The 27672-nt window shown below is 43.7% G+C and overlaps 1 protein-coding gene across 1 annotated transcript in view; it reads right to left on the bottom strand.

The window, feature by feature from the left end:
* HMCN1 (hemicentin 1) overlaps positions 1-27672 on the bottom strand; it is a 349376-nt gene that overhangs the window by 136099 nt on the left and 185605 nt on the right. The window contains exons 26-36 of the mRNA XM_084848192.1: positions 26857-27051; positions 25793-25923; positions 24756-24903; positions 23406-23532; positions 19167-19321; positions 10696-10974; positions 9260-9541; positions 8061-8169; positions 4857-5026; positions 3646-3800; positions 2810-2933 (exon numbers count right to left, since the gene is read on the bottom strand). Coding sequence (XP_084704318.1) covers positions 2810-2933; positions 3646-3800; positions 4857-5026; positions 8061-8169; positions 9260-9541; positions 10696-10974; positions 19167-19321; positions 23406-23532; positions 24756-24903; positions 25793-25923; positions 26857-27051 — 1875 coding nt within the window. The remainder of the gene's footprint in view (positions 1-2809; positions 2934-3645; positions 3801-4856; positions 5027-8060; positions 8170-9259; positions 9542-10695; positions 10975-19166; positions 19322-23405; positions 23533-24755; positions 24904-25792; positions 25924-26856; positions 27052-27672) is intronic.

Genomic DNA, 27672 nt, shown 5'->3' with positions numbered 1-27672 from the left:
TGAGCTACGAACATATTTCTAAGCAAAAGAAATTCTAATTTGCTTTTGTGGTGTTCCATAGTATTTTATTGTATTTTTTTGACCATTTGTATAGTTTGATATGTTTTTTTTTTAAATCCTGTATGCTGCCTTGAGAGGGTTTCACCCTTAAAGGAGGCCTAAAAAGAAAGACAGAGAGAGAGAAATAAATAGTGCAGAGCACCCACTCCCAGACAATGGCAGTGGTTTCCCCACCACACAAATTACGCAAGCCCACAGAAGGGCAAGTAGTAGGCATGAGGATGGAGAGAACGGTGAGTGACTCAAGTTACTAGAATGTTCCAAGATCAATTCTTGTACACAGGAAGCTGCATTTGGGGAAGCTACATATAGGGAGGTAGGAATCCCCTACCTGGCTCCGTTCAGAGGCACCCGCGGGGGGGGGGGTGCTCCGTCCCTCCCCCTGGAATCCTCCCCAGCTGGCTCCGCTCCACGGCGACTCCGCAAAGCTGCCAGCCGGGGCCGGCCAAAGCTGGATTCGGGCCACTGCTGGGCTGCTGCGGCCACAAATGGCAGCCACTACGCCGGCCACCATTTGCGTCCCTGCCAAGCCGTGATAGGCTATGTAAGTATTTATGTAGCCTATCACAGCAAAAGGCAGAGACGCAAATGGTGTAGCAGCCACCATTCACGTCCCTGCCTTTTGCCGTGATAGGCTACGTAAGTATTTAAGTAGCCTATCACGGCAAAAAGCAGCCATGCAAATGGCGGCCGCTACGACGGCTCCCATTTGCGGCTGCAGCGGCCAGAAGAGGAGCCGCCGCAGCCGCTACCAGGTAGGCTCCGTCCCAGGGGGATTCCTTGGGGGGGGGATTGCCCCGTTCCACCATGGACTCCGGGGGGGCAGATTCTAAAGAATCCGGCCTCACTGGAGTCCGTGGCAGAATTCTCCAACATCCCTAGCTACATATCATCAAAGAAGGATCTCTGGGCAGGCCGAGCACTTTCTAGGGCCTTTCTGGACCTTTATCAGAACCACTTTTTATATCTGTCAAATTCATCGGGTCAGATTTAAGTTGACCCACAGAAACAATTGAGGTATTTCCAAAGTGTACTGGAAATCTGACTCACAGCTAAAGGGCTACCTTCCAAAATATTTGAAAGATGGCAGATTCTCCAAAAGAACCAGCCTCTCTCTTTTCTGGGAAAAGAGCACAGAAAACAGTAATTTTTCTGCAACGAACAGTCTGTTGGGTCACATGATCTGAATATAACTGAGAATTGCTTTCCGACCCACATACACGATACAACCATGGTTGTATCAACTCCAAAAGTATTTGATAGGGCAGAACTTACATTACAGTTTTCGGTCACAGGAATCACTTTGAGTCATACTGTGCGAAGGAATTAAGCTCAGCTGGCAATCTCAGCCTAAATGGATAAAGATAAAATATGCCCCCTCTCCATCTTGCAGGAGGGCTCTCTTATCAGCCATTTTTGTTAGACAGCATTTGAGGGATGCCTGTGGAAGTCATTGTTCCCAGTCAGCTTCCCTTATCACATCCTTTATCCAGAACAGGTTGCATCAAAACTTGTCCTGAATCTCCAGGCTCACAATCACCTCTTCACAATATTGGGGGCTCAGTCACAAAACTAATGTTTATAGAGGTGACAAGGCATTAGTAACTGCAAGACTGGATTACTTCAATGTGCTGTATGTGGGGCTGCCCTTGAGGCTGGTCTGGAAGTTGGAGCTAGTGCAGAATGCAGCAGCTTGGCTGTTGTTGGGAGCTGCCCCTTTTCAGTGTGTAACTCCTTTGCTGAGGGAACTGCACTGGCTGTCTGTTCACTACCAGGGCAGGTTTAAGGTATTAGTACTAGTGTACAAAGCCCTAAACAACTTGGGATCACGATACATGAGAGAGCGCCTTCTTCTTTACCAACCTGCCTTGTCACTGAGGTCAACAGAGGGTATGTCCTTGGTGGTTCCACATGGACCTATGGCCTGGTTGGAGTCCACCTGGAAAAGAGCCTTCAGTGTGGTGGCCCCCTTCCTGTGGAACTCCCTGCCTTTGGAGGTCAGGCAGGTGCCAATGTTGTGTTGCTTTCAGTGCCTCCTGAAGACACTGTTATTGAGAGAGGCTTTCCTTGAGTGACCAGCAGCGGTTTATTATGTTCAGAATTTGTTCTTTTAAAATGTTTTGTTTTAATTATGGGGTTTTATTCTTTTACCTTGTTGTTCACCGCTCTGAAATTTTTGATGTGGAGCAGTATATAAATATTGTAAATAAAAACATAAAGTAAAATAAGAATGAAAGGGTAAAACTCAAAACTTACTGGTGGTGTTAGAAGTGAACACAAGTATTTAAAATGTTTGCAAAATTAGAAGAACTGAGCAGAAAAATGGACATGTGTGCAATTAGAAACCAACAGAGTATCACCAGGCAATGGCATGTAAGCGGACCTTCTCAGTAGTGGCAGCAACTCTGTGGAATACTCTCCATGTGCTTCAAGAGGCGGAAACTGCGGTGAGCTTCAAACGCCTCTTGAAAATGCATTTGTTCACTCAGGCTTTCCCTGACTTGTAATCAGTTATGACACTGCTCTCTTTTACTACTTTTGTTGTAATGTTTCGGTATTTATTGTTTTATATTGATTTTATATGGGTTTTTATGTTGTATCATCTGTATTTTTATGTAAACCACTCTGAAATCCTGGGATGTCAAGAGGTATAGAAGTAGCTTCAACCAACCAACCAACCAACCAACCAACCAACCAACCAACCAACCGGCTACACTGAGCGGCCTGTCAGAGTCGGGAAAGCCCTTACCATATACATGCAGCCGAACATGCTGCTGAGCTTCCCCAGCTGCGTTTGTTGCTACACAGGTGTATCTGCCAGCATCTTCCATAAGGGCCTTGGCAATCTGCAGAATGCGCCCTGAAGATTCCAGCTGCTCAAGAACAAACAAACAAAAAGGCAAGCCACCTTTGGAATGATGAATGAAGCCACTAAAATTTCCAATAGAATATATGCACAATTTAAAGTCACATTTTCCTTCCAAGCTACAACAATAACCATGAATGGTTACTGTCTGGATTTTGGGCTCAAAAATCCAAAATTCTATTACTAAAATTCCAGTTCAGCAGTTAGGATAAATTATGCACAATGCATGCTTTGTTCTAGCTAGATAATTTAGGGCATCATTTTTTTATCTTGGCTTGTTATGAGGAGATAGAGGTTGTTGATTACCAAAGTCTAGATTCCAGTTCCTGGGTCAGTCTTACGTGTCCATTACCATAGATCATTGCTTCCCACCCTTTACCTCAAATTGTATTAATTTTTAAGCCCGACTACAAAATGTATTATATGTACTTGGAAAGGAAAACAAGCATAAATGGGAGAGTCTGTATCTCTGAAATGTCTAAAATATTTGCACTGTCAACCATCTTGGCTCTCTTTATATGAAAAGATTTTTTTCCTTATTCTGCATAAGAGTTCCATGCAAAAAAAAAAAAAAAAGAGTTACAAAAGCTTGTAACGTCCTACATAAATAGAATTCTGCCCTATCATCTTACTAATTTTGTATCTCCGATGCCCTAGTACTATCATGGCAATGGGTGTCTGTATTTAAAGCTATAGATGAACTAGATGTTGATACTTACTCTAATATTTGCTCTAGCTGTGTTTACAGGCTGGCCATCTTTTAACCATGTGATGGAAGGGATGGGTATGCCATTAGCTATGCACTGCAGGGTTACCGGCTTGTGTATCACCACAGATCTCTCAGGAGGCCCAGTCGATTTGATTGTTGGAGGGACTACAAAAATCAATAGAAAACTTTATGCAGGAGCTGCACAAATATAATATTGGACAAGATTATTTAACTTCTCTGAACTGTTTCAAATTGTTCAGATTAGTTCTTGTGAGTTATCTAGCTACTACAGACCTGCATATAGTTATCTGATCGTAGGAGCCAGTGAAAAGAATATCTTTTTAATGGTTACATTATGGGCCAAACAAAATTATACGTGAATCATGCAGCTGCAAGTGAAAATGGGAAATATCTAATTCCCCTGCCAAAAATAGTAACAGTGTGTTTAATTCCCTCTTCCCAGTCCAGAAGATATATACTAGGACAACATCGATGTCCTAATGTCAAAAGACAGCCAGTGTAGTGTAGTGGTGAGAGTGATGGACTGGGAGCTGGGAGATCCGGGTTCTAGTCCCCACTTGGCCATGGAAGCTTACTGGGTGACTTTGGGCCAGTCACAGACTCTCAGCCCAACCTACCTCACAGGGTTGTTGTTGTGAGGATACAATGGTGAGGAGGAGGATAATGTAAGCCGCCTTGAGTTCCTTGCGAGAGGGAGAAAGGCGGGGTATAAATGCAATAAATAAATAAATAAATAAATAAATAAATAAATATGTTGTGTTTTTCCTCCTGTCCCAGCTTCATAGCATCGGCTGCTGCTGCTGAGGGAACTCACAATGCCACGACAATAGGATACCAGGCAGTTGCTCTAGATACTGTGGAGCAGGAGGAGGAACTGGAGGAGAGAGAGGGAGCACTCTAGAAAGATGTCTGAGTTTTGCTCAACATCCAAGTTGAACTAAAAGAAGATTGCCTGAAAAGACTCAGAACAAAACACGAATGGGTTTAGTAGACAAACCCAGTAGTACACCTTTCAATGGCTTGCACTGTATTCCTTTGGTAAACAGCATAAAGCTTCTCAATGCAATTAAAATCCTAAAATTCTGTTCCTATGTATGGAGCAAACCACAATATATTAAAGGCTGTTTAATAAAGAAATATAGTCAACCCACCCACGCCCATCCTCCACTACCCCTTTCCCTTCCTGGAGAAATAACGCACCATGCACAGTCACATCAAATTCCCTTTTGTTATCGCCTGCCTTGTTTGTCGCTATGCACTGATAACGGCCGGTGTCTGACACATCAGCCCGTGAGATGAGAAGCTTGCGTCCATTCAGTAAGATCTTATATCCATCTCCCTCTTCGATAGGTTGGCCATTTTTCAACCATCTAGTGAATGGAAAGCAAATCTTTAAAATGTCACATTCGCATCAAGAGGCCTGCATTAACATATTTACATACTAACCGACAGGCTCTACAGGTTGAGCCTCAGAATCTCAGGCGCAGCCAAGTCAGGTACCATAGATTATATGTGCTCAGGCCTCAGAGCTCTCTTCAAGGGGGTGCTGTGTTGGCCGCCCAAGACTGACAAGCAGTATGAAGTCTCTGGATTAGCCAGGCCTGTATAACTGGAAGGAGCCAGTTCGTCTGCCTTTGCCTGGTAAACAGAGCAGTGCATTCTGCGTGGTGTACTTATGCCCTGGAGTCCAGATCCCGCAGGTTCTCCAGCTTCCATCTCCTGCTGCTGGCCTCAAGTCCCTTGAGCTAGAGAAAACTCTCTCCAGTTCTAAACTTCCAGGTTTAGAACTGGAGCCCCAGTTTGAGCCTGACACAAGGAGCATGTCCTCTTTTTTAAGCAAGCACAAGTTGTATCTCTGCTGGGCAAAGCACCATAAACATGCAAGGAAAAATGGGGACAGAGGGAAAAGAAGGGAAGTGAATATGCTGGTGAAGTTAAAAGAGAGGGCGGGGGGGCGGGGGGATGGTGAATGGACACTGGACCCAGAGGAGGGAGTGATATCTCCATGTGAACTATATCCACACCACATAACTTCTCCCAATGGCCCTTGAAGCTTCTTGCCACACTAACTGGCACCTAACCAAAGACTCCACAGATCCCTGCCTCATGGTAAGAGGCAAAACAATACTTTTGCTTAGCATACATGCCCTTAATGGTGAGTGCATGTTTTGAACCTAATGTCCCTTTCAGCTGCTGGCTTTCTAGACCATATAGAAAGGGAGGAGAGAAAGAAAACAAAGCTCTTTAAAAAATGAAAACATAAAGCCTACAGTATATTTTCACCAAATCTAGAAAAATATTTTGTCTGTTTTTTTCATTTCTATGCCACCCAACAGCTGCAACTCTCTGGGTGGTTCACAACACTTTCTGGGCAGTTCACAACCATTTTTGTTTGCAGCTAGAACAACAACAAGGCTCCACAGGGCTCTATTTTATCCCCCATGCTGTTTAACATCTACATGAAACTGCTGGGGGAGGTTATCCGGAGGTGTGGGCTGAGGTGCCATCAATATGCAGATGACACCCAGCTCTACCTCTCTTTCTCATCAAAACCAGGTGAGGCAGTGGCTGTTCTGAATCAGTGCCTGGGCATGGTAATGGACTGGATGAGGGCTAATAAACTGAAACTCAATCCAGACAAGACGGAGGTACTGTTAGTGGGTGGTTCGTCTGCCCGGCTAGGTGATATTCAACCTGCTCTGGAGGGGGTTGCACTCCCCCTAAAGGATCAGGTTCGTAGTTTGGGGCTGCTCTTGGATCCAGAACTGTCACTTGAGGCACAGGTGAACTCAGTGGCACAGAGCACTTTTTATCAGCTTAGGCTGGTATACCAACTACGCCCTTATCTGGACAGAGATAGCCTAGCTACAGTTATCCATGCTCTGATAACTTCTCGTCTGGATTACTGCAATGCGTTATACGTGGGGTTGCCTTTGAAAACGGTCCGGAAACTTCAGCTGGTCCAAAATAGGGCAGCAAGATTGTTAACAGGGACTGGCCTGCGAGCTCATATTACGCCAGTACTTTTCCAGCTGCACTGGCTGCCAGTCCATTTCCGGGCCCGATTCAAAGTGCTGGTGTTAACATTCAAAGCCCTGAACGGCTTGGGGCCAGGTTACCTGAAGGATCGCCTCCTCCCATATGTGCCTGCCCGGACCTTAAGATCATCATCAGCGGCCCTTCTCCGTGAGCCCCTGCCAAAGGAAGTGAGGCAGGTGGCTACTAGGAGGAGGGCTTTTTCTGCTGTGGCACCCCGGCTCTGGAATGAGCTCCCTAGTGAGGTTCGTCTGGCGCCTACATTGTATTCCTTTCGGTGCCAGGTGAAGACCTTTTTATTTTCCCAGGCATTTTAGCATTTTAGCTTTCTAAATTTTTATCTTTGCTGTTTTAAATCTGTATTTTAAACTCTTGCACTGCTGCTAGGTTTTATTGTGGTTGTATTGTTATAGTGTGGTTTTAATGTTCTATATATTTTAAATTGTTTTATTGTGTGTTGTTTGGTTTTAATTTTTGTGAACCGCCCAGAGAGCTTTGGCTATTGGGCGGTATAGAAATAAATAAATAAATAAATAAATAAAATAAAATATAAACAAGAAGTGGTATGCCTATACAAAATAAAACGTACGACATCCAGGATTAATTGGGGCCTTAGGCATCCAAGGCAGATCTGTGTCTTGCCTGCTGAAATAATTATTTTTTTCTAACCAGACCAGTGAAAACAGTAGTTGCTTCACTAGAACATTATATATTGCTATTTGTATCTGCTAGCAGAAGTGGCTGAATAAAGCAGACTTAATCCAGAAAGTGACAAGTTTGGCATTTTTTACTGAATGAAACTGTAAATAGCAGTTTATAGGCAAAGTCCCCAGGCTAAGCAGTCAGAAGTATAAAACAGCAGATGAAATCAGACCAGACTTCTAACAGAATGAAACCACTACTACTACAGAACAAAGTAAATATGTTAGTCCTCTTTTTATACACAAGAAAACCAGGCTAAAAGGAAACTTATTTGGCTCCATCTGGTTGCTATGCAACATTCTCCCTCTCGCTTTGTGCCTCCTGGTTGCACCCAAGGCTCTCCTATGCATTCAGAGGTATTAATTAGATCTGCACTCTGAGTGATCCCTGCCACTGCACCTACTAATTGCTTTTTTAAAAAACACTGAAACAAATTAACCCTTAGCTTACAACTTTTCTTGATGTGGTCCCCTGCCATTGCTATTCCAACAATATCCACTAAAAAAAATAAGCAACATCATCATGTGAAAGGTCATACAGTTCTACCACTTCCCTTTCTTTTTTTGCCTATGATCAGATGTTTCTATATTTAACTTTTAGTTCCAGCCAAATCTCATATCTGAGTAACTGATGGATATTTTTTTAAACTGGACCGCAGCCTCTTACGTGATTATTGGCAGAGGAGTTCCTGTTGCTGGGCAGTCCAACTCCAGGGGACTGTGGAGAATCACAATATAGTCTGAAGAGTCATTTCCCCCTTCCACACTTGGTGGGACTAGAATGAAAGAAAGCAAATCAAGGAGCACAGATAGAAATACTGTCAGAATTTATTATTTATTTACGTATTTTAAATGAATATTTAAGGGTGCAATCCTATGTATGTTTAGACAAAAAATATCCTACAACTCTCAGCCTTCCTCAGCCAGCATGGCTAGCTAGGGAATGCTGGGAGTTGTAGGACTCTTTTTGTCTAAACAAGTGTAGGATTGCCCTCTAAAATACTGTTTCGAGCTCTTCCCTTTCTTGAGTGTTACAAAGCTTCCTTGGACAATAAATCACCTATGGCTTATAGCGCCTGTAATAAATCAATTTATTTACGGATTGAACAGGAAATACAGAATTACTTTCAAAGCAGCATCAGTCCACCAACCCACAATCCTAAATTAATTCCCCAGCTAAATCCCAAAGCTGCTACTTTTCCATTTTTCTAGCTCAATGACTCTACACTTAGGGGTTCATCACATGAGGCTCAAATCCCACATCCTTACCAGGGCTTCTGCTTCCAGATTCTTTGTGGGATTAAGATTGGCTCCTTCACATGGGCAGACATATGCTTTGAATCAAGGACTTCCTTTCTTGGCAAGTTCTATATGTTTCATTTTACAGCCACTAGATGGTGCTGTGATCATAGCACAACACTGTCATTACACACAGCTGATAGATTAGATTAGTGTCCCTTATTGTGTTTTCTCTGGTCTTTTAAAAAGCGGGATAAAGGTCATAAACTGCAGGAGGAGCCCTAGAGGTTGACAACATCATGTAACGGACCTGCGAACTTCCGTGAGCAACCAATCTTGATCGCCCAGTATAAGCCCCATGTGATTGAAGAAGCTCTTAAACTGGAGGAAGCAATCATAGTATTCCTACAACCTGACATGGATTTGACTATGATGGTATATATCCAAGGGAACTTTGGACACAGAATGCCAGGAACAGTTCATTACAAATTTAATATAGATTTGGGCCAAATAAATTATGTAGTGTATAAATCAATAGCTCTCACTTTTCTTTGTGAAAATATAAATCTGGTAACACCAGCAAAATAAGCAAAACAGAAGATACTTCAGTTCTTTCTTTTAACGCACCTAGGATTTCCACATCATATTTGATTTCTTTTTCTCCTGCTATGCTGGTAGCCACGCATACATACTGGCCGTGGTCAGCCTCTCCAGCATTCAGGATCTCCAGCTTCCTCCCACCAGACACAATGTGGAGGTTGTCACTTGCTTTCACAGGAACACCATCCTTTAGCCAGGTCAGCAGGGGGGGCGGGTTGCCTGCAGCATTACAGTCCAACACCAGTGAGCTGCCAGCAACCACTTGTTTGTTCTGGATTGTTTCAGAGTCACCCTCAATAACTGGAGGAACTGGAAGGAAAGGGGAGAGGTAGAAAGATGTATTTTTCAAGCCAGAAAAGCTATCATTAAAATTAATCAGTTTGGTTCCTTCCAACCTAACTCAGAGAAGTTAGAGTTCAGAGAATTCTCTGCCTTAAGGAAATTGTCTGCTTTCAGGGAATTGTCATGGCTAAACATGCATAATGTGAGACTAATGTGAGACAGAAAAAAGGCCTGCAACCTTTTGGTTGGCTGGGGCATGCTGGGAGTTGTAGGCCTTCTTTCTGTCTAAACATGCATAGGATTGTGCCTTAAAAAAACCACTGGCAGATATCATCGTGTTTCTCCCCACAAGCAAAATAATTTATTTCAAGTGAGAATACTGAACATTCACATCACTTAGGGCTGGTTCCACATTTGCGGCTTTTCCCTCACCCAATTTAGACATTATGGCTGCAGACCAATGTGTAAGACTTGGGTTGCTCCAAATTCATAAAAAGGTGCTTCTAGCGCTAACAATCAAAAGTCACTGTGCATCTCTTTAGTATTTTCTTCCTTAACGGATTTTTTTCTGGTAAGAAAGAAAGATGGAAGAAACAGTGGGGAAACATGGGAGGGAGGGATACAAGTTGAAGATGACAATGGCTGGACCTCACCCTCCAAAATTCCATGGACAATTGCACAATAAAAGTTTCGTTTGGAAGCACCCATATAGCTGGGGAGGGAGGATTTAAAGCTCAACATGGGTGAGTGGAAGAGGGAGACAGACTTGAACCCTTGTCCATACTTTCTCCCAGTTATGTTTCCCAAGACTGAAAGTAATCCCCACTGGGAGGAATATGATTGGAGAGAAGCAGTTTCACAGGAAAAGTGCAGTACGTGTGTGGCGAGGGAGGTTCAACTCTCCCCTCCCTCTCACCCATGTTTTATTTCAAATAATTCCCTCCTTCCCTCTTTGCTTTATATGAATTTGGCTCAGCCCTGAACCAGCTGAAAGCCTGAGGCAAAAGCAGCAGATAAGATGCTAAATAATGGACTCAAGTCAAGACAAGGCAGGGTCACTTTCCTCAGGCCCAGAAGCTATCAGGTTGCACTGATCAGTTTCCAGCATTGTGACTGTACATGTTTTAAAAAGTGGCAACAACCAAACAAATAGCACACAATGATATCTCATCTCTTCGTACCATAGACATCCAGTTGGAAATTTTTTTCAGCTGTCCCAGCCACATTAGTTGCCTGACAGATGTACTTAGCAGAATCGGAGACTTGAGCACCAGGAATCTGAAGGAATTGCCCCTGTTCCAAATAAAGGGCTTGTGGGCTAGAAATAATTGGGCGCCCATCTTTATACCATGTTACTGTAGGAGCTGGGATCCCCCTCGTCTCACATTCCAGCTTGACTATGCTGTTTAGCAATGTTGACACCTCAGTGGTAATATTTCCTCCTTTAATTGCAGGTGGGACTGTTTCCAGGGAAGCAAAAGAAAATCAAGCAGTAAAACCAAGATGCAAAGAAGAGCAAATGTTAAGCCTTTGAAAGATGAGCCAATACTAAGCCAGTGCTTAGTGATAACTTGGAATATAAAATGCTCCCTGTAGGCAGATTATTTTCTCTCTGCCACCACAAAAGCAAAACAAAACCCAACCAAGCCATAGTGTGCAGTAGTATGAGATACATAGTTTCTAAGGGCACAATCCTATGCATGTTTAGACAGAAAAAAAGGCTTACAATTCCCAGCATGCCCCAGCCAGCCATAGCTGGCTGGGGCATGCTGGGAGCTGTAGCCTTTTTTCTGTCTAGACAAGCCTAGGACTGCACCTTAAGTGATTTATTTATAGCAACCTCCATCTGGAGGATATAACATACCTCATCACTTAGGGTCAACTTGTACCAGCCTTCTCCAACCAGGTACAGGTTTACAGAAGCCCTCCCAAGGTGGCTCACAGCAATAAAATACATAAAAACAGTTAAAATATCAATAGCGATAAAAACATAAACACAATAAAATAGCAATAGAAGCAACAATGAAAGCCAACAATAAAACCAACAACAACAGCAAAAACAGCAACAGCAGCAGTCATATCAAGAGAAGGCCACGGTAAAATAATATGTTTTTAAGGCCTTCTTAAAAGCCGGCAATGACGGGACATGGCAGACCTCTGATGGCAACCTGTTCCAGTGGTGTGGGGCCACTGCATTAAAAACAAGCACACACACATATATACACACACACACACACACACACCAACATTGAATTCATATTGGTGAGGGAGGAGCTTAAAATTCACCCTCAAAACTCGCCGCGCCTTCCTCAGGAGACCTGTCCCGTACTTTGAGAACCACAAGTATTACTTCAACACCCTGCTGGTTTCAACATGCCTTGAAACCCACACTAATTCGCTTTACTCTGGAGGCAACAGCTTATACAGTTTTCTAGCCAACAATAATGTATGTAAACTAATAATTTGCAGATGCTTATAAAAGACGCTGCAACAGACACCCACTGCACGCTCCTATGCTGCAACAAGTCAGCACTAAATGGGTAGCTTGGCTGCTGATGGAAGTCATGAGCACAAGCCAACATGGTGCCAAACAAGGGCAAGAGATCTCAACCTGCCAAGAGTTTCCAAGATATCATCATGTAAAATGGCACTTCAGGGCTCTTAAAGGGCAAAGAAACCATTGCTTAAAGGGGCTTGAATGAATGATAGAATACCTCCTGGTTACCTGGTTATTTTAGCCTATTACCCTGTGTAAGATCTCTTCAAACATTTTTCTGCCCATTATGAAAAGGATTCATCTGAACTAGTGATCACCTTGACCTCACTATCCATATCTGATTTGAACAAGATCCAGAGATCTCTTTAACCCTGCTATCCATACAGACAAAGGACTGAGGGAGATCCTGGGTAAAGAAGAACCTGGTATTATGCCAATTCATACATTACTTTATACCCAGGGAGAATGGGACAGAGAGATTGTGTACAAGCTCAAGGCTCACTCCCTTCTCATAATGGATAGAAAAATGTTGGTCTGAACATGGCCTAAATAATTTCTATATAAATTAAGTAAAACTATCAGAATTTGCTAAAACCTATTTTAAAATGCAGCATTTAAAAGACTGTGTTCAAAAGAGCCCCTCCGCAAACAGAGGTCAAGTGTTCGGTTGGCTAGTTTTCCCTCTGCGTGCAGGACCGGCCCTACCATTAGAAAGAGTGATGCAGCTGCTTCAGAAAGCAGATGCTGGGGAGGGGGGCAGGAAGTGGCAATGAGGTGTTGGGTGAAAGAGCTATGTGAGCCATGTGGCCTGCCTTGCGTACTCTAAGCTAGCCTGCTGCCTTCAGCAGGATGCTGTACTCTTGTCAGAGTCAAAATAATATTCAGTTTTATTTATTTATTTCATTCAACTGCCAGTCCGACCAGCTTCTGCACAAGGAATGGGGATATCATCTTGCCCTTTGCCTCAGGCAGCAATTTGTCTTGCGCTGTCTCTGTTTGTGAGGACTATCCTAATTAAGAGAGCAATCCTATGTCCCGTAGACAGCATCTGGGGGAGATAGGATTTTTTGGTTTCCCAGCACTACGAGCTCATAGCTGGGAAACCTTGCTCCCTGGCCTATCCCCCTCATAGCCAGGGCAGAGAGAACAGCACCAGCTGCCCCTCCATGCCTGTCCATGCTTGTAACATGGAGCACAGACAGGGTGAAAAGGGGGCATTCCCAGAGGCGGGGAGGGAAGGAGATGGTGAGAGCTGTTTTAGACAGGTTCCTATGTGGTTTCCAGCCTCGTTCCTGCCCCCTCCCCAGAGCTGTGCTTAAACGCCTCAAATCAGGTGTCTAAGGAAAACTGCAGGCCAGCCAGAGCATGGAAGAAATCCTCTCCTCCATGCTTCAGCCACCCTGCATTGGATAGGCAGTCACCTCCGACTTCAGAGGAGGTCAGAGGCAACCATCTATCTCAACAGGATTGCGCCCTAAGTTCACCTCACTAACCATATCTGATTTGAACTAATACACGATGCTGTTGATTGTACATTATTTCTGTCCTGGGAGTTTGCTTTCTTTCTGGTCACTTCCATCCCACCAAGGCTACCCTGTTTATATTTCTTAACTAAAGTTTCATGACAATATTAATGACTATTAGAAGGAGCATGTGCTACTAGAGCTGCTCACACAAACGCAGCTCATTAAAAAGCAAAATAAGGATAAACATTTTGAGAGATAAGAACACAACTAGTACAACAACGCAAAATAGATTTAAATCTACTCTTCCCCCTCAAACTCTTGGCAATATAGAGTACCATTTTAAAAAAAAATTTTTGAAAGTAGATATACTTTTTTACTATAGCAGGTGCTGCAACAACACTTTGTCTCGGATTACGTTTCTATGCTACAGCAGGTGTATTCAGTCTTCTTCTTGACTGACCACAGCCTTTATATAGGGTTGGGCCATTTCTTTTAAAGAATAACCAGTGATATAAGACAGAGTCATTAAAAAGGTTAAAGGCAATTTAGATGACTGTGACCACCACCACTCCATATGTATTTGTACTAGCATGGCTTCTGTGATTCCTACTAGTGCTGTACCGAAAATTTCTCCCATTTTTTTTTTTTTACCATTCTCATTCAGTTTGGTAGAAGAGAAATTGCTTTTGAAAAGGCAGCATTCTTTTCTGCACCATTCTTCAATGGTGAAGAAATTTCAGAGAAATTCTCATGGGTTGGGTTTGGGTTTCTTGGGCTTACCTTACTTAGGAAGTGGCCAAGAAGTGAGCGCAAGTGTCCTGTTTTTTATTGTACAATCATCCCTCTGGCCTCCTGTAGCCTCCTCAGCTTCCTACACTTCCATTAAAGCCCAGTTTAAGGCACCATGATGTAATTCCTTCCTGATTTGCAGATCAGGATGTGCAGGCAGCCTGGGAGGCTGGCTGTGATTAGGTAAGCTCAAAAACGCCACAAAAATATATTATGAAACACCCTGAATGAGGCAGAACAATGGAAGCCTCTTTCATGGGGGGAGAAAACTTTCAGGAAACTGGAGGACAGATTTTGGCAGAGCACTAACTCCAACTCATCTCTGGAGATAAAGACAGCACTATCCCAATTCCCAACCTGCATTGTGGTGAATGCAAACTGGGGGCCAGCCTGCCAGGACAGTTGATGCTGCTGCAGCATGAAAACCCTCAAACCCCTTAGGAAAAAAGAAAGAAGCTGTGCTACAAGCCCTGACAGTGGGGAGTCCTGCCTGGGAGAAACTGTTGAGAATTTCTCCTCCCCCTGGAGAAATTTAGAGAAATTGTTAGGGATGGCGGAGAATTTCTCCCCGAATCTTCAGGGGGCCGAGCGCCAACGCATTTGGCCCCCCGAAATCGGCGGTGAAATTCTCCGCCACCCCCCCGCCACCCCCCCCCGGGACGGGACATACCTTTGGCGAATGTCCCTCCCGGCGGCAGGTCCCGGCGGCGGTTCGGCGGCGGCTCGGTGCGGGCAGGGGCGGCCAGCTGCCGCTGCCGCCATTGCAAAAAAAAAAAAAAAACTAAAGTAAAAAAACAAACAAACCCCGTGATAGGCTACGTAACGATTTACGTAGCCTATCATGGCTAGATTTCCAAAGTCAGCCGTGATAGGCTACGTAAATCGTCACGTAGCCTATCACGGGGTCTTTTTCTTTTCTTTTTTTTTACTTTTTGTTTCGCGGCCGGGGAGACGGGGCGCTTCTCCCCGGCCTGAATTTCGGCCGGGTGAGGCGGGAAGCCTCCCCCCCAGCCTGAATTTCGGCCAGGCAAGGCGGGAAGCCTCCCCCACTTCGCCTGAACTTCGGGGGGGAAAGCGAAGCACCTCCCCCCCACCGCGAAGCCAAGCTACGAAAAGGTAAGTGACTTTCGTACATCCCTAGAAATTGTCTCCTAAATTTCTCTGCCCACAAGTAAGATGGGGAATTTCAAGAGGCCATTTGTGCACAGCTGTATTTCCTACCACATTGATATGGGAACATGTAAACACCTGTGGGCCGGTTCACACGATTGCCCATGGGCTTGGGGTGGCTTGTTACTTATGGCAACAAGCCACTCTGGCTGGGTTTGCATGTCACGATAAGCTGTGGCAACTGCCCATCACAGCTTGAATATTCCCAATCACAGCTAGCACACGCCGCAACCCACCTCCAATTGTGCAAACCGGGTCTTTGCCTATTACACTATGTTTGCACTTTACATAACGGGCAGTACCCAATCCTGCCAGCGCACCAATGGGAGACACCGCTAGCACAACAGGGAGCTAGCGGTTCTTAAAGCAACTGGAAATGAGCGGAAACGCTAGTTTCCAGAATGAGGCAGGTCAGCAGAGCTTGCAGAAGGGAGCTCCTCCGAGCTGTCCTGATCCAGAAATGAGGTTTCCTGCTCATTTCTGGGGTTGCTTTAAGAAGCACTAACTCCCTGTGGTGCAAACTGTGGGTCCCGCTGACACAACTGAATGAGTGGAAGTGCAGTGGTAGCGCGCATGATTTCCGTGCAGAAGGTCCTAGGGTTTGATCCCTGGCATCTCCAGGCAGGCAAGGAAAACTCCTGCTTGAAACCTTGCAGAGCCGCTGCCAGTCAGTGCCAACAATACTGGGCTAGATGGACCAAGGGTCTGACACAGTTTAAGGCAGCTTCCGATGTTCCCAATATGTCCAGTCCCTTGGGAGACATGTCACTTGCATGGTAAACCCATGATGCCCATGATGAAGCATCAAGTCAGAATGGAGCATAGGAACAACCATCAAAGCAGAGGCAGCCATGTCAGCAGAAGTGTGTGAAAAGGTGGTCCTACTGGTCTAAACATAACAAATTTCATTAAAAGGCAACGTGCAAATGTAACAGCAGCAGTGATTGCAAGATGTGTACAAAAAGGATGTTTGTTTGTTTGTTTATTGCATTTATATCCTGCCTTTCTTCCTCTTGCAAGGAACCCAAGGCGGCTTACATTATCCTCCTCCTCCTCCTCCTCTTCATTTTATCCTCACAACAACAACCCTGCGAGGTAAGCTGGGCTGAGAGTCTGTGACTGGCCCAAATTCATCCAGCGAGCTTCCATGGCCGAGTGGGGACTAGAACCAGGCTCCCAGTCCAACACTCTCACCACTACACCATGCTGGTGTATATTCCAAAGCAAACCGTCGCTCTTTTTCTTTCACCTTGCTTTTAGAAGGCAGTCAACTAAATAACAGATTAAATTAAGCTACTATTTTGTCTAGGTCTCACACTCACTCTTTGAACAAGTGTCTGCATTTGGGGTCAAAGAGGCTGGAAAAGGTAATTGGATGTACTACCGCCCCATCCAAACCTACATCCTCAATTCTGCTTTATTTCGAAGCCCTAGAACATGTGGTCAGTTTGCATTGCATAGACTTCCCTGCATTCCCTACAGATTATTCCCGCCTTTTTTTTTGCCTCCTGTCTATCTTTGTTCTCTCCGACCTCCAGCGAAGCCTTGATATACAAAATCGCTAATGACCTCCTCTTAAGTATTCTGGCAGTCCATCACAAGCCTCCTGTCTCAATTACTATATGAGATTCAAGTTGTTCTGCCTGGCTTCTATCAAGGCTAGACAATAATTACAACCCCTACATAAATCTCTGCTACTCTTTCCGGCCAGCTTCCCTTCCTCAGGTCATGCTCACAATCTGTGTCCTGGAGAACATCTGCAAAAATCCTCTTCATGCTGTTGTTAACTATAGATGGAAGGTAAAACTTCGCTTTCAGCAAAATCCTATCTGACAAAGAGCCCTATGATCCTCCTTCTGAAATGGATTAAATATAAAGAATCACCATAACAATATGGTCTTTTTAACTTCTTAAAAAGTTGTTTTCCACCACTACCCAAAATTCCCTTTCACACTAGCTTGACCTGTGTGCCTTTGGGGAAGTTCACAGAAATGTTCCTGCATGCAGAAATATCACGTGGTGAGGAAGCATGATCAAAGCCTTATCTTCTCACTCTGCCTCGCAGATATCTGTACATGGGGGTAACATTTGTATGCCAAATCCAACATGTGTAGACCTGAACTACATGTTCAATAGCTCACAAGTGATTTAGGTCTTTCTATGCTGGATTGGACATGCATTGGCCTTATGCAGTTGACTTGGGATCCAAGTACTTGAAGGAGTGCCTTCCCAATTACCAAGGGGCAATCTACATTACAACTTTAAACTGGTTTCAAACCTGTTTTTAGTGATTATGGCTACCAAATCCAGGAATTCTGGGAATTGTAGCTCTAGGAAGAGGGGCCACTCGGGCAGAGGACAGGGGTCTCCAGCAAAGAATTCTCAGTACCCTCATGAAACTGCAGGATCCCTTTAGATAAACTGGTTTGAAACCAGTTTAAAGTTGTAATGCAGATTGGCTCGAATGACCCGAGACTTACATCAGTAGGGGATGCCTTGCTTGTTGTCCCACTGATAGCAGAGGCTAGGAAAGTGGTGATGAGAGATAGGGCATTCTTTTGTGGTGGCACTCCATCTATGGAACTCCCACCCAGGTAACATTAGGTCTTCCCCCACAGTCCAACTGTTTAAACAAAGGCTGAAGACATTTTTCTTTGTTCAAGTATTTGGATCTTGATGTATACTGTGTTAGGTTCAGCCCTAGAGAGATCTATCACTGCTGTTTTCAGCTATTTTTAAGTGCTGTTGATCATTATTTTTTATGATTGTTTTATTATCTTGGGTTGATAGTCGCACTGTGCTCCAAAACTGGAAGAAGGCAGGATATGAAAATACTGAATGAATTACTAAATAAATAAATAAATAAAATGTGAATGTAATGCTCCTATGTTGACAGCCAGTTAGCTTAGAGGCAGAAGAGGTGTGCCTGATGGGGAGGATAAGGCATGATCTTGCTTCCCTATCACACATAGCTCCCACTTGTAGAAAAGTTAATTCAAGCTATTATTTATATCTGGCTCATCTTATCACAAACCTTCTGAATGGACAGCTGCAATCCCTTTTAAAACAGTCCGAAAAAAATCAGTCAGTTCAGAATCTGGCTGTGAGACTGCTAACTGGGAGTGGGTGATATGAGCACACCATGCCAGTGCTTCACCATCTTCATGGGCTTCCAATCAGTTTCCAGGCCCAATTAAAGGTGCTGCTTTTAACCTTTAAGGCCCTTTGCAGCTTGGGACTAGGGCAACTGAAGGACTGCCTGACTCCACATTACCTACCCAGTTGTGGAGTTCTTCTTCAGAGGCCCTCCTTTGAGTGCCCCCAGGTGCAGTGGATGGCGAGACGAGAGGGCTATTTCAGCGGTGACACCCCTGCTGTGGAAACTTGGTGTCATTCCAATGCCACATGAAGGCCGTTCCACCACCCCCTCACACCCCACAGGCCTTTTAATCTGTCTTAGCTTTAAGCAGTTTGTACTGTCTGTGACTGTTTTGATGCTGCATTTATGCTTCTATTGTTGTTTTCATTGTTATTTAAATGTATTGATGTGAGCCACCCTGAGAACTTCGTTATATAGATTTTCAATCAATACATTTTAAAAAATGAATTTTAAGCTAAGATAACTGTTTTTGGTGGAAGCACAACAAACCGGGATTCAAGGGCTTCCACCATTTTTATTATGACCCTTCTGCAAAAGATTTGCAAACTTCATGCATTTGTAGTTACATACCGTGGATGATGACTTTGAGCTCCTTAAGCTGTTTCCCAGCAGAATTGGCTGCACTGCACTGATAGCGACCTTTGTCACCTCTCCGAGCACTCTTAATGTGCAAGATCTGACCTTTGTCCAAAACCTCAATATTAGGATCACCTAAGAAGAGGAGCCTGTGGGAAAAAAATGCTACAGTTGCAATACTGCATTTGCTACTCTACGCACACTTAACTGGAAATAAGCCCCACTGAATGCAATGGGACTTATCTGCATAAACATGCATAAGATTGCACCATGTGTCAGTGGAGGTTGGCTCTGATTTCGGTGGGGCTGTAAATCCAGTCTGTTAGAACCAGCTAGAACGCTAAATGAGCTATCCAAGGTGCTGAACCCTATCCTCAAAATGGGTTCAGCACCTTGGATAGATCCTTTAGAGTTATGGCTGAAACCCAGAATGGATTTATGGCCCCATCGAAATCAGAGCCACCAGCCTTCACTGCTACAGCTCTCTCTCTCTCTCTCTCTCTCTCTCTCTCTCTCTCTCTCTCTCTCTCTCTCCATATATATATATATATATATATATATTCTCATCCCCCATTCCCATCAATTTGAATTTAAATGACCTTTTAACATATACTGAAAGCCAAAGTAATGTTTGTGTTAGTATCTTCCTTTTCAAGGACAAAATTACTTTATTCTGAACTAACATAGCCCTTCCCACATTAGAAATAATCAACTTCAAACTGATCTACTGGGATGAACCTTCAAGTGGTAATTCATGCCTCTAACTTCACAGAATTGAGAATTCATGTTTTGGTTTTTGTGCAAGTATTTGTTTCTGCTCACTATTTTTACAGAACAGAAGGCTAGTGCATACATAGCAGATGTGGTAATATCAAGATCATACTGAAGACCACCAAACCAACTCCTATTCCTTGACTCCTGGATGTAGTCATTAGATGATGCTTCATCTGTTATAGCAGGGGTGGGCAACCCCAACCCCAGGGGCCAAATCTGGCCCTCGGGGCTCCACAGGTGGTCATGCCCCCTTCCCATGGTCCCACCCTCTCTCCCCCAACCATTGCTTGTTTGGGGGTTTCCAGGTTTTGAGCATTTTTTCTCTCTTCTAAAAGGTTGAAATGCCTCTCCTAAGGCAGTATTTTATTGGCAGTAAGAGCTGCAAGCTATAATATGCTGGTATTTGGAGGTATTTTTGGCATCACTCCTTTTGGCTCCAGCCCTGCCCCCTACTGGAATGCAGCCCCCAAGAGCTTCTTGGGCTGAAAGAGATTCAACACCCCTGCTTTAAAGATGATTCCATTCAGTGCCAGATTTAGGAATAAGCCAAGTAAGCCATAGCTTAGGGCCTCATATTATGAGGGGCCTCTAAATATGTTGGAGATAACTAAGATGTAAGATAACTAGGATGAAATCACTTTGGCTTTGGAAAGTCTGGTGTGACTTACAGCAGAGTTGTTTTATATAGAGAGAAAGCATGGCAACACTACATTTAGTATTAGAGGCAATAAGCACAAACTAGAGCCAGTTTAAAATAAATTCAAATCAACTTACTTTATTCATGCTTTTATACACATCTTCAGAGAAGGCTATCTAACACTGTTTAACTACAAAGGCCCCCTAACCCTTTCAATACCCGCCCTATTATAATGTAATACACTTTTTTCTCTTTATTTTTATGATATGGGGCCTCTGAATCTTGATATGGCTTAGGGCCTCAGCACATCTTAATCCAGCCCTGGGTCCATTTGTATCAGAATTATGAAGATCAAATTCTTTAAGCACCCCTAACTGTAACCCGAGTGTGTCAGTTGTCTGCATTATAAATTTAAATAAATGCCAAACCTATTTAATTGTCATGGCTCCAGCAAACCAAACAGTTATGCAAGCTGTAGTTCTAGTAGTGAGCTAGGGATCTCTAAATGAATTCACAGCACCTTCACAAAAGTATAGTCCCCAAGGTCCTTTCAGCAAAGCCACTTCATTCAACCCCTAAACTAGTTCCAGAACAGCTTACATTTGTTTTGCAGCTGTATCCAAACTATGAAAAGCAGTAGCTTTACAGCATTTATTCCATTACTAAAAGGCTTTACAATGTAAGCCTGTGTGCAAATCGGCCTGAAGTGGTGCTAAAATATCCAATAAACATAAAACAGCAACCAACAGCTACTGGCAGATTCCTGCACTACATAGATTTCCAAGTTAGTGTTAACAATAGGATATCCACTTTGGGTTGGCCACCATGCTAACAGTATTTGTCCAAGAATATTTATATACTCATTTTTGTTATCCAACTATCATTTGTACTGCCAAATTTCATCCCCTTAATGGATGAAATTTCCTGGAAGATGAATAGTTCAGAAGCACAAAGGCTCAGTCTTGCAGGACATTGTGCTGGCATGTAGCTCTTTGCATCTGCAAAAATGTTTTATGTACTCATGTATTCTGTCTAACAAATGAAATAATACACTTGATCCATCACTAATTTCTCTTGTGTGAGCCCCAATATAATCACATGTTCTGGTGTAATTCCCATTCATTTCATTGGGAGTTGCTTTTGCAGCAGATTTTTGGCCACCCTTGTTCATATGACTGACTCCATTTTGTCTTTGAAAAATATAAAAATGACATGTGTCGCTTGACCTCAAAGCTGTAGGAGTATGCTGACTTGGTTTGCACAAGGCCTAGTTTTACCCTGAGCTGAATTTGGCACTAACCAATTGGTAATGCACTACAAATGTCACGACTGCTTCAAAAGCATTGTACATTCTTAAAAGCCTTAGGGCATGATCGTCACCTCCCTGTCTGAGATAGCACCTTGTTTAGCAAAGCGCTTCAGAGGGGGAGGGAAGGAGACTGCAGCAGGCTCAGGATAACTAGTGTCCTGGCCTCTCTGGTCTACTCCCCTCCTCACCCACCAGAATGGCCCCTTTCCTCCTCCTCCTCGGACACTTTTCCAACCTCACAGAAGCAGCTGGCTTGAAGAGCCAGCCAGCAGTGAGGGGAATGGGTCTGGGGTGGGATCTCCAATTTCCCCTTCTGAGGTCAGACCACTGTCTCAGACCTCAGAGGGGTTTTCCAAGACATCCTATGGTCCCTGGGACACTCACCCAGGGAACGTAGGATTGCTCTCTTAGGGAGCAACCCTATGGCTGCTAGTCAGCGGCTAGACGGCCATAGGATATCTTGTTTTCTGGCAACTGACCTCAGAGCCCACACTCTGAAGTTGTTTCCAGCAGAACCGACCTCCTTCCCCCTTCCGCACTGCCTCAGAGGCAGCGCGGAAAAGCCCCATGCTCTGCGCTCAGAAGAAGAGCGCAGAGTGGACGAAATGGGGTGTTCCAGGGGGGTGTCAATATAAAAATGACATGTGTAGCTTGACCTCAAAGCTGTAGCAGTATGCTAACTTGGTTGGCACAAGGCCTCATTTTACCCTGAGCTGAATTTGGCACTAACCAATTGGTAATGCACTGCAAATGTCACAAGAAGTGCTTGACTGCTTCAAAAGCATTTTACATTCTTAAAAGCCTTAAGGCGCAATCTTCGCCTCCCTGTCCGAGATAGCACCTTGTCTAGCACCTTGTCGCCCCAGGGCGGGGAGAGTGGAACAGTGTATATGACACATCCAATGTGTCACCCGGCAGCCTCCTCCCCCGCTCCACTGTCCTGCGGCTAGACAGCCAAAAGCAGCTGTCTAGTCGAAAATGCAGGGCAGCGGGTGCACGGAGGGAACAATCCCCTCTGTGCTTCTCCTGCCCTGCATTGGATAGGTAGCCGCCTCCAAGTTTGGAAGCAGCCACCTATCTGAATAGGATTGCTCCCTTAATTGCCTTCATTTAAGGAATGGCTGTAAACAATGCTTTAGGGATACAGCATATATACTGGGCACACCTGTTAGGTGGAATAAAATATTCCTTCAGCTTTGGGGTGACATATGAGCAACCCCTTTCCTAGGGGTACAGAAATGAGTACATAAAGGCCTTTATGTTTCATCAGCAACTCAGCTGGATGCACTGATGTAAAGGATGCCACAGGCATGGCAGCTGTCATGGGTGAAGGACTTGTGATGTCTGACTTTCACTTAACTCTATTCTTAGTGCATAATGTGCCATCAAACTGTGGTAATGCACCCATTTCATTACATCAACAGGAAGTGAGAGAGGAATATAATCTTTTCTTTCTTGCTTCTCTGTTCTATCCATAAAACGTATTTGCAACAATGTAAGGGCCGGCACTTACTTGCCATCTTTGAACCACTGGATGATGGGAAAAGGTGCACCAGCGACTCTACATTCTAAAGTGGCATCTTGGTTGAGGATGACTGAAACTTCGCTGGATGAATCGGCACCTCTTATAGTGGGCGGGACTAGGGGGAAAAGAAAGCATCAAGAATCAGTCATTAAACCAGAGGAGCATGCTTAACTGCAATGCACTGTGGAGGAAAATTCAACTCTTTTAGCAGGATGACTGAGGAGTGAGATCTAATCCTGAAAATAACTGTATTTCACTTTCTTTTCATTTGTAAATGTATACATCTGAATATGCCTCCATCATCGCTTTGTTCATATTAGCAGTTGATTGCAGACCGCTGCTACATGTGTTCATTTTCAGTATAGACTTGACACTTGAACAGTGGTAGTTGGTGATTAATGGCAATGGCAGGCCCTGGCAATAATTTCTACAGTAAAACCTAGCATAGTGGTTAAGAGACTGAACTGTGAACTTAGGAAGATCCAGGCTCAGATTTCACCTCTGGCATGAACTCACTAACAGTACAATCCAATACATGTGCAATCCTATACAGCCAATGGGTGCAATCCTACAAATGTTTAGACAGAAAGGAGTTATATAACTCCCATTATGTTGGGAGTTATAGGACTTTTTTTCCATCTAAACTTGCATAGGATTGTACCCTAAAGGCACAATCCTATGCATGTTTAGACAGAAAAAAGTCCTACAACTCCCAGCATTCTCCAGCCAGCCATGTTGACGGGGAATGCTGAAAGTTGTAGGACTTCTTTCTGTCTAAACACGCATAGGATTGCGCCCTAAATGGCTTTAGGCAAACCACTACCTCTCAGCCTTTACTATACACATTTGCAGCATTTGGATAATAATGCTGAGCTATACTGAACAACAATCTTTACAGGGCTACAGGAAGTATTGTTATAACAGAAGTGAAGTACTTTGAACACCCTAAAGCACCATAAAAACATGTTGTTGTTGTTGTTGTTAGCAGCAGCAGCAAGAACCCCTGGGTTAACAACTATAAAGAGAAAGTGCATACAGTTCTGGAGTTCAGAGTCATTACTTCTGTTCTTCTGGGCTGAAATTGTCGAACAGAGTGTACTCCTCAGAAGAACAACCCTCCATGCTCCGTTGCCCTTGTAGGTGGGGCTGGATCACATCAAAAGAAGGAGGCAGGCCCAAAATTAATAAGGGTCACAGGACACTTTCAAGATATTGTAAAAGACTGCGAGAAATTCCCTACAGCTGTTCTATCATTCATGCTTGCATGATATGGCTAGTCAGATGTATCTGAAATACCAAAGACTCCTTGTTCAGAGTACCATCTTCAACAGCACCAACCTCGCACATCTACAGTAAAGAATTTCTCTGAGCTCCCTGCTATATTGGTGGCTTTACATGAATACTGGCCAGCATCCTCAGTAGCTGCTTTAAGAAGCTTCAACAGCTTTCCATTGTTCAAAACCTGCAGAGTGCTGCTCTCCACAACCTGAAAGAGATCCAAGAATAACTGAGTCAACATCCACCCAATACAGCACCTGAATTGTGCAATGCATGTGCTCAATTTCCTGTGCCTAATTAAGCTAGTCATACATTCAAAGGATTACTGCAAGTTAAAGCAGTAAAGCAATTAGGAGTAAGGGCAGAAGCTAGACAACTTTATTACCATATGTGAAATTATCATAATGATTGTCCAAATTTAATATGACAGATTCTTCCTGAAGCACTTCTGAGTGGAAAAGAGGCCCTAATTCAGTGCTTCTGGACTACTTGTCTACTAGGAAAAGGATGCAGACAGCAATCGTGGAAAAAATTCTACAGTTGAGAGCTGTAGTAACCCCTCCAACTCTTACAGCCCATTCTAAGGATGTCAATCTTCTATTATGGATATGTGATTTTACACTTATGCAGAAATCCCTATATCTAGATGGGATTGGAATCAGGATGCCCCTCGTGCAAACATCTATAGACACCTCTCTTACAAACAGCTGTCAAGATGACCTTCCCACACCGTGTTGTCTTTCTCCAGAACCTAGGAATGGCGCTAGCAAGGGACCCAGATGTGGGTAGGCTGACAAGATGGTGACTTGGAGAAAGAATAAAGGCATCTTAACATTATTTTCACCACAGCAGAATTCCGTCCAAGAGGTGGCATGGAAAAAACATAACTGTAATCACTAAGCCACATGGCAACCTACCTTTTTCTCTATGAGCACTGCTTAAACTTTTGCAACGCCCACTGTAAATCTAACTGAATGCAACCACCATCATCAAACACCCACCAAAAAGCAGCTACCAAAATGCACAATTATTACTTGAAGCTTTCAGACTGATTCTATTTTGAACTTGACAAAACAATTAATCACACCTATACATACCTGGACATCATCTTTATACCAAGTGATGATGGGAAATGGGTTGCCAGATACCTCACAAAACAGACTTATGGGCTGATTAACAGTCACGGATGCATTTGTCACCTTGTCCTGATCTCTGATTTCAGGTGGAACTACAATAAAATAATATTTATTTATTATTTATGTATTCATTTACAGTATTTATATACCGCTCCGCCTCAAAGAATTTGGAGCAGTGAACAACAAGATTAAAGAATAAAACAGCATATTATAACAATTAAAACATTTTAAAAGAAACAGATTCTGAACTTAATAAACCGCGGCTGGTCACTCAAGGAAGGCCTCTCTCAATAACAATGTCTTCAGGAGGTGCAGAAAGCAACACAATGTTGACATCTGCCTGAGCTCCAAAGGCAAGGAGTTCCACAGGTAGGGGGCCACCACACTGAAGGCTCTTTTCCTGGAGGACTCCAGCCGGGCCATAGGTCTGTGTGGAACCACGAGGAGCAAGTCCTCCAGTGACCTCAGTAACCAGGCAGATTGGTAAAGAAGGAGGCGCTCTCTCAGGTATCCTGTACCCAAGTTGTTTAGGGCTTTGTACACTAGAACTAATACCTTAAACCTGGCCTGGTAGCAAATAGGCAGCCAGTGCAGTTCCCTCAGCAAAGGAATTACATGCTGAAAAGGGGCAGCTCCCAACAACAGCCGAGCTGCTGCATTCTGCACTAGCTCCAGCTTCTGGACCAGCCTCAAGGGCAGCCCCACACAGAGCACATTGCAGTAATCCAGTCTTGAGGTTACTATTCATATTTATTCATAATATGAATAAATATGTATGTAAACAGACGTATTTGGGTGCTTCTCAGTACTTTTGATTACTTGCCTTTCACACATAATGAAAGGATTTCTTCTTTTTTATATTTCTATAGCTATCACCTAAACCCTCATCAAGCATCAATTAAAAAACAGGGCCTTGGTTTAAAAAAATTACAATGGCCCATGAAAGATCATCTAAACACTACAATGACATAAAAGATACCCTTTTGTAAATGTAACTTGTTAAATAATGACAGGTGTTTGTTTACCGTGAACCTTCAGATTATATGTTCTTTCTGTGCTTCCTGCTTCATTGACTGCAATGCAGACATATTCTCCATTGTTGTAAGGTGTGACTGAAGCAATGACCAGCAGTGTTCCATCTTCCAAGATTGAAATGCCGGGTTCGTTGCCAGTTAGCTCCCTGTTGTTATGTAACCATTTTATAACAGGTTTGGGGGTACCTATAGAGAAGGATAGAGGGTCCTATATATACCTTCTGAATTTTAACTTCAAAAGGAAAGAGAACATATATGAATAAGTTATTTTGGAGTCTTCAATGAAACGCAGACCAAGTTCCAAAGAATTTGAACTGACACAAGGCCCAAAAAACAATAGCAGCAAAGTGCTATGGGGACTCAAACAATGCACTCCTAGCTTACAAACTGTCAGTACATTTGTGAGTTGTTTAAAAAAAAATGATTAGTTTTGTTGCATTTGCTTCCAATCCACCTGGAAACTGGCAATGTGGCAGAGAAGATACTTTAGGACTCCAAATACAGGACTAGATTAAGCTCTGCGCTAAGTGAGCTATAGATGAGGGCTTCAGCTCAGTTTGAAGACTCAGCTGTAGCAAACTGTGGTAAGCTTAACCGTTTGGGTGCTTCCATTTGACCCCTTTATAATCTCCTGCAACTCAGAACATATGGTCTCAATGCAAAATACAGTCAGGGCCAGAAATATTGGAACAAGGATAACTGTTTTGGCAGTTGGCCTCTGTATACCACCACATCGAAGTTGAAAGGAAACACACCCAGATGGGAGCCAAGTCAGGACTTTCAGCTGTAATTCAAGGGGTTTGACAA

Source organism: Heloderma suspectum, chromosome 4 (genome assembly GCF_057233095.1).
Source record: "Heloderma suspectum isolate Gila_16-S chromosome 4, 16-S_ref, whole genome shotgun sequence".
Lineage (NCBI taxonomy): Eukaryota > Metazoa > Chordata > Lepidosauria > Squamata > Helodermatidae > Heloderma > Heloderma suspectum.
Note: the sequence above shows the minus strand (reverse complement) of the source record. Positions and strands in the feature narration are given on the sequence as shown.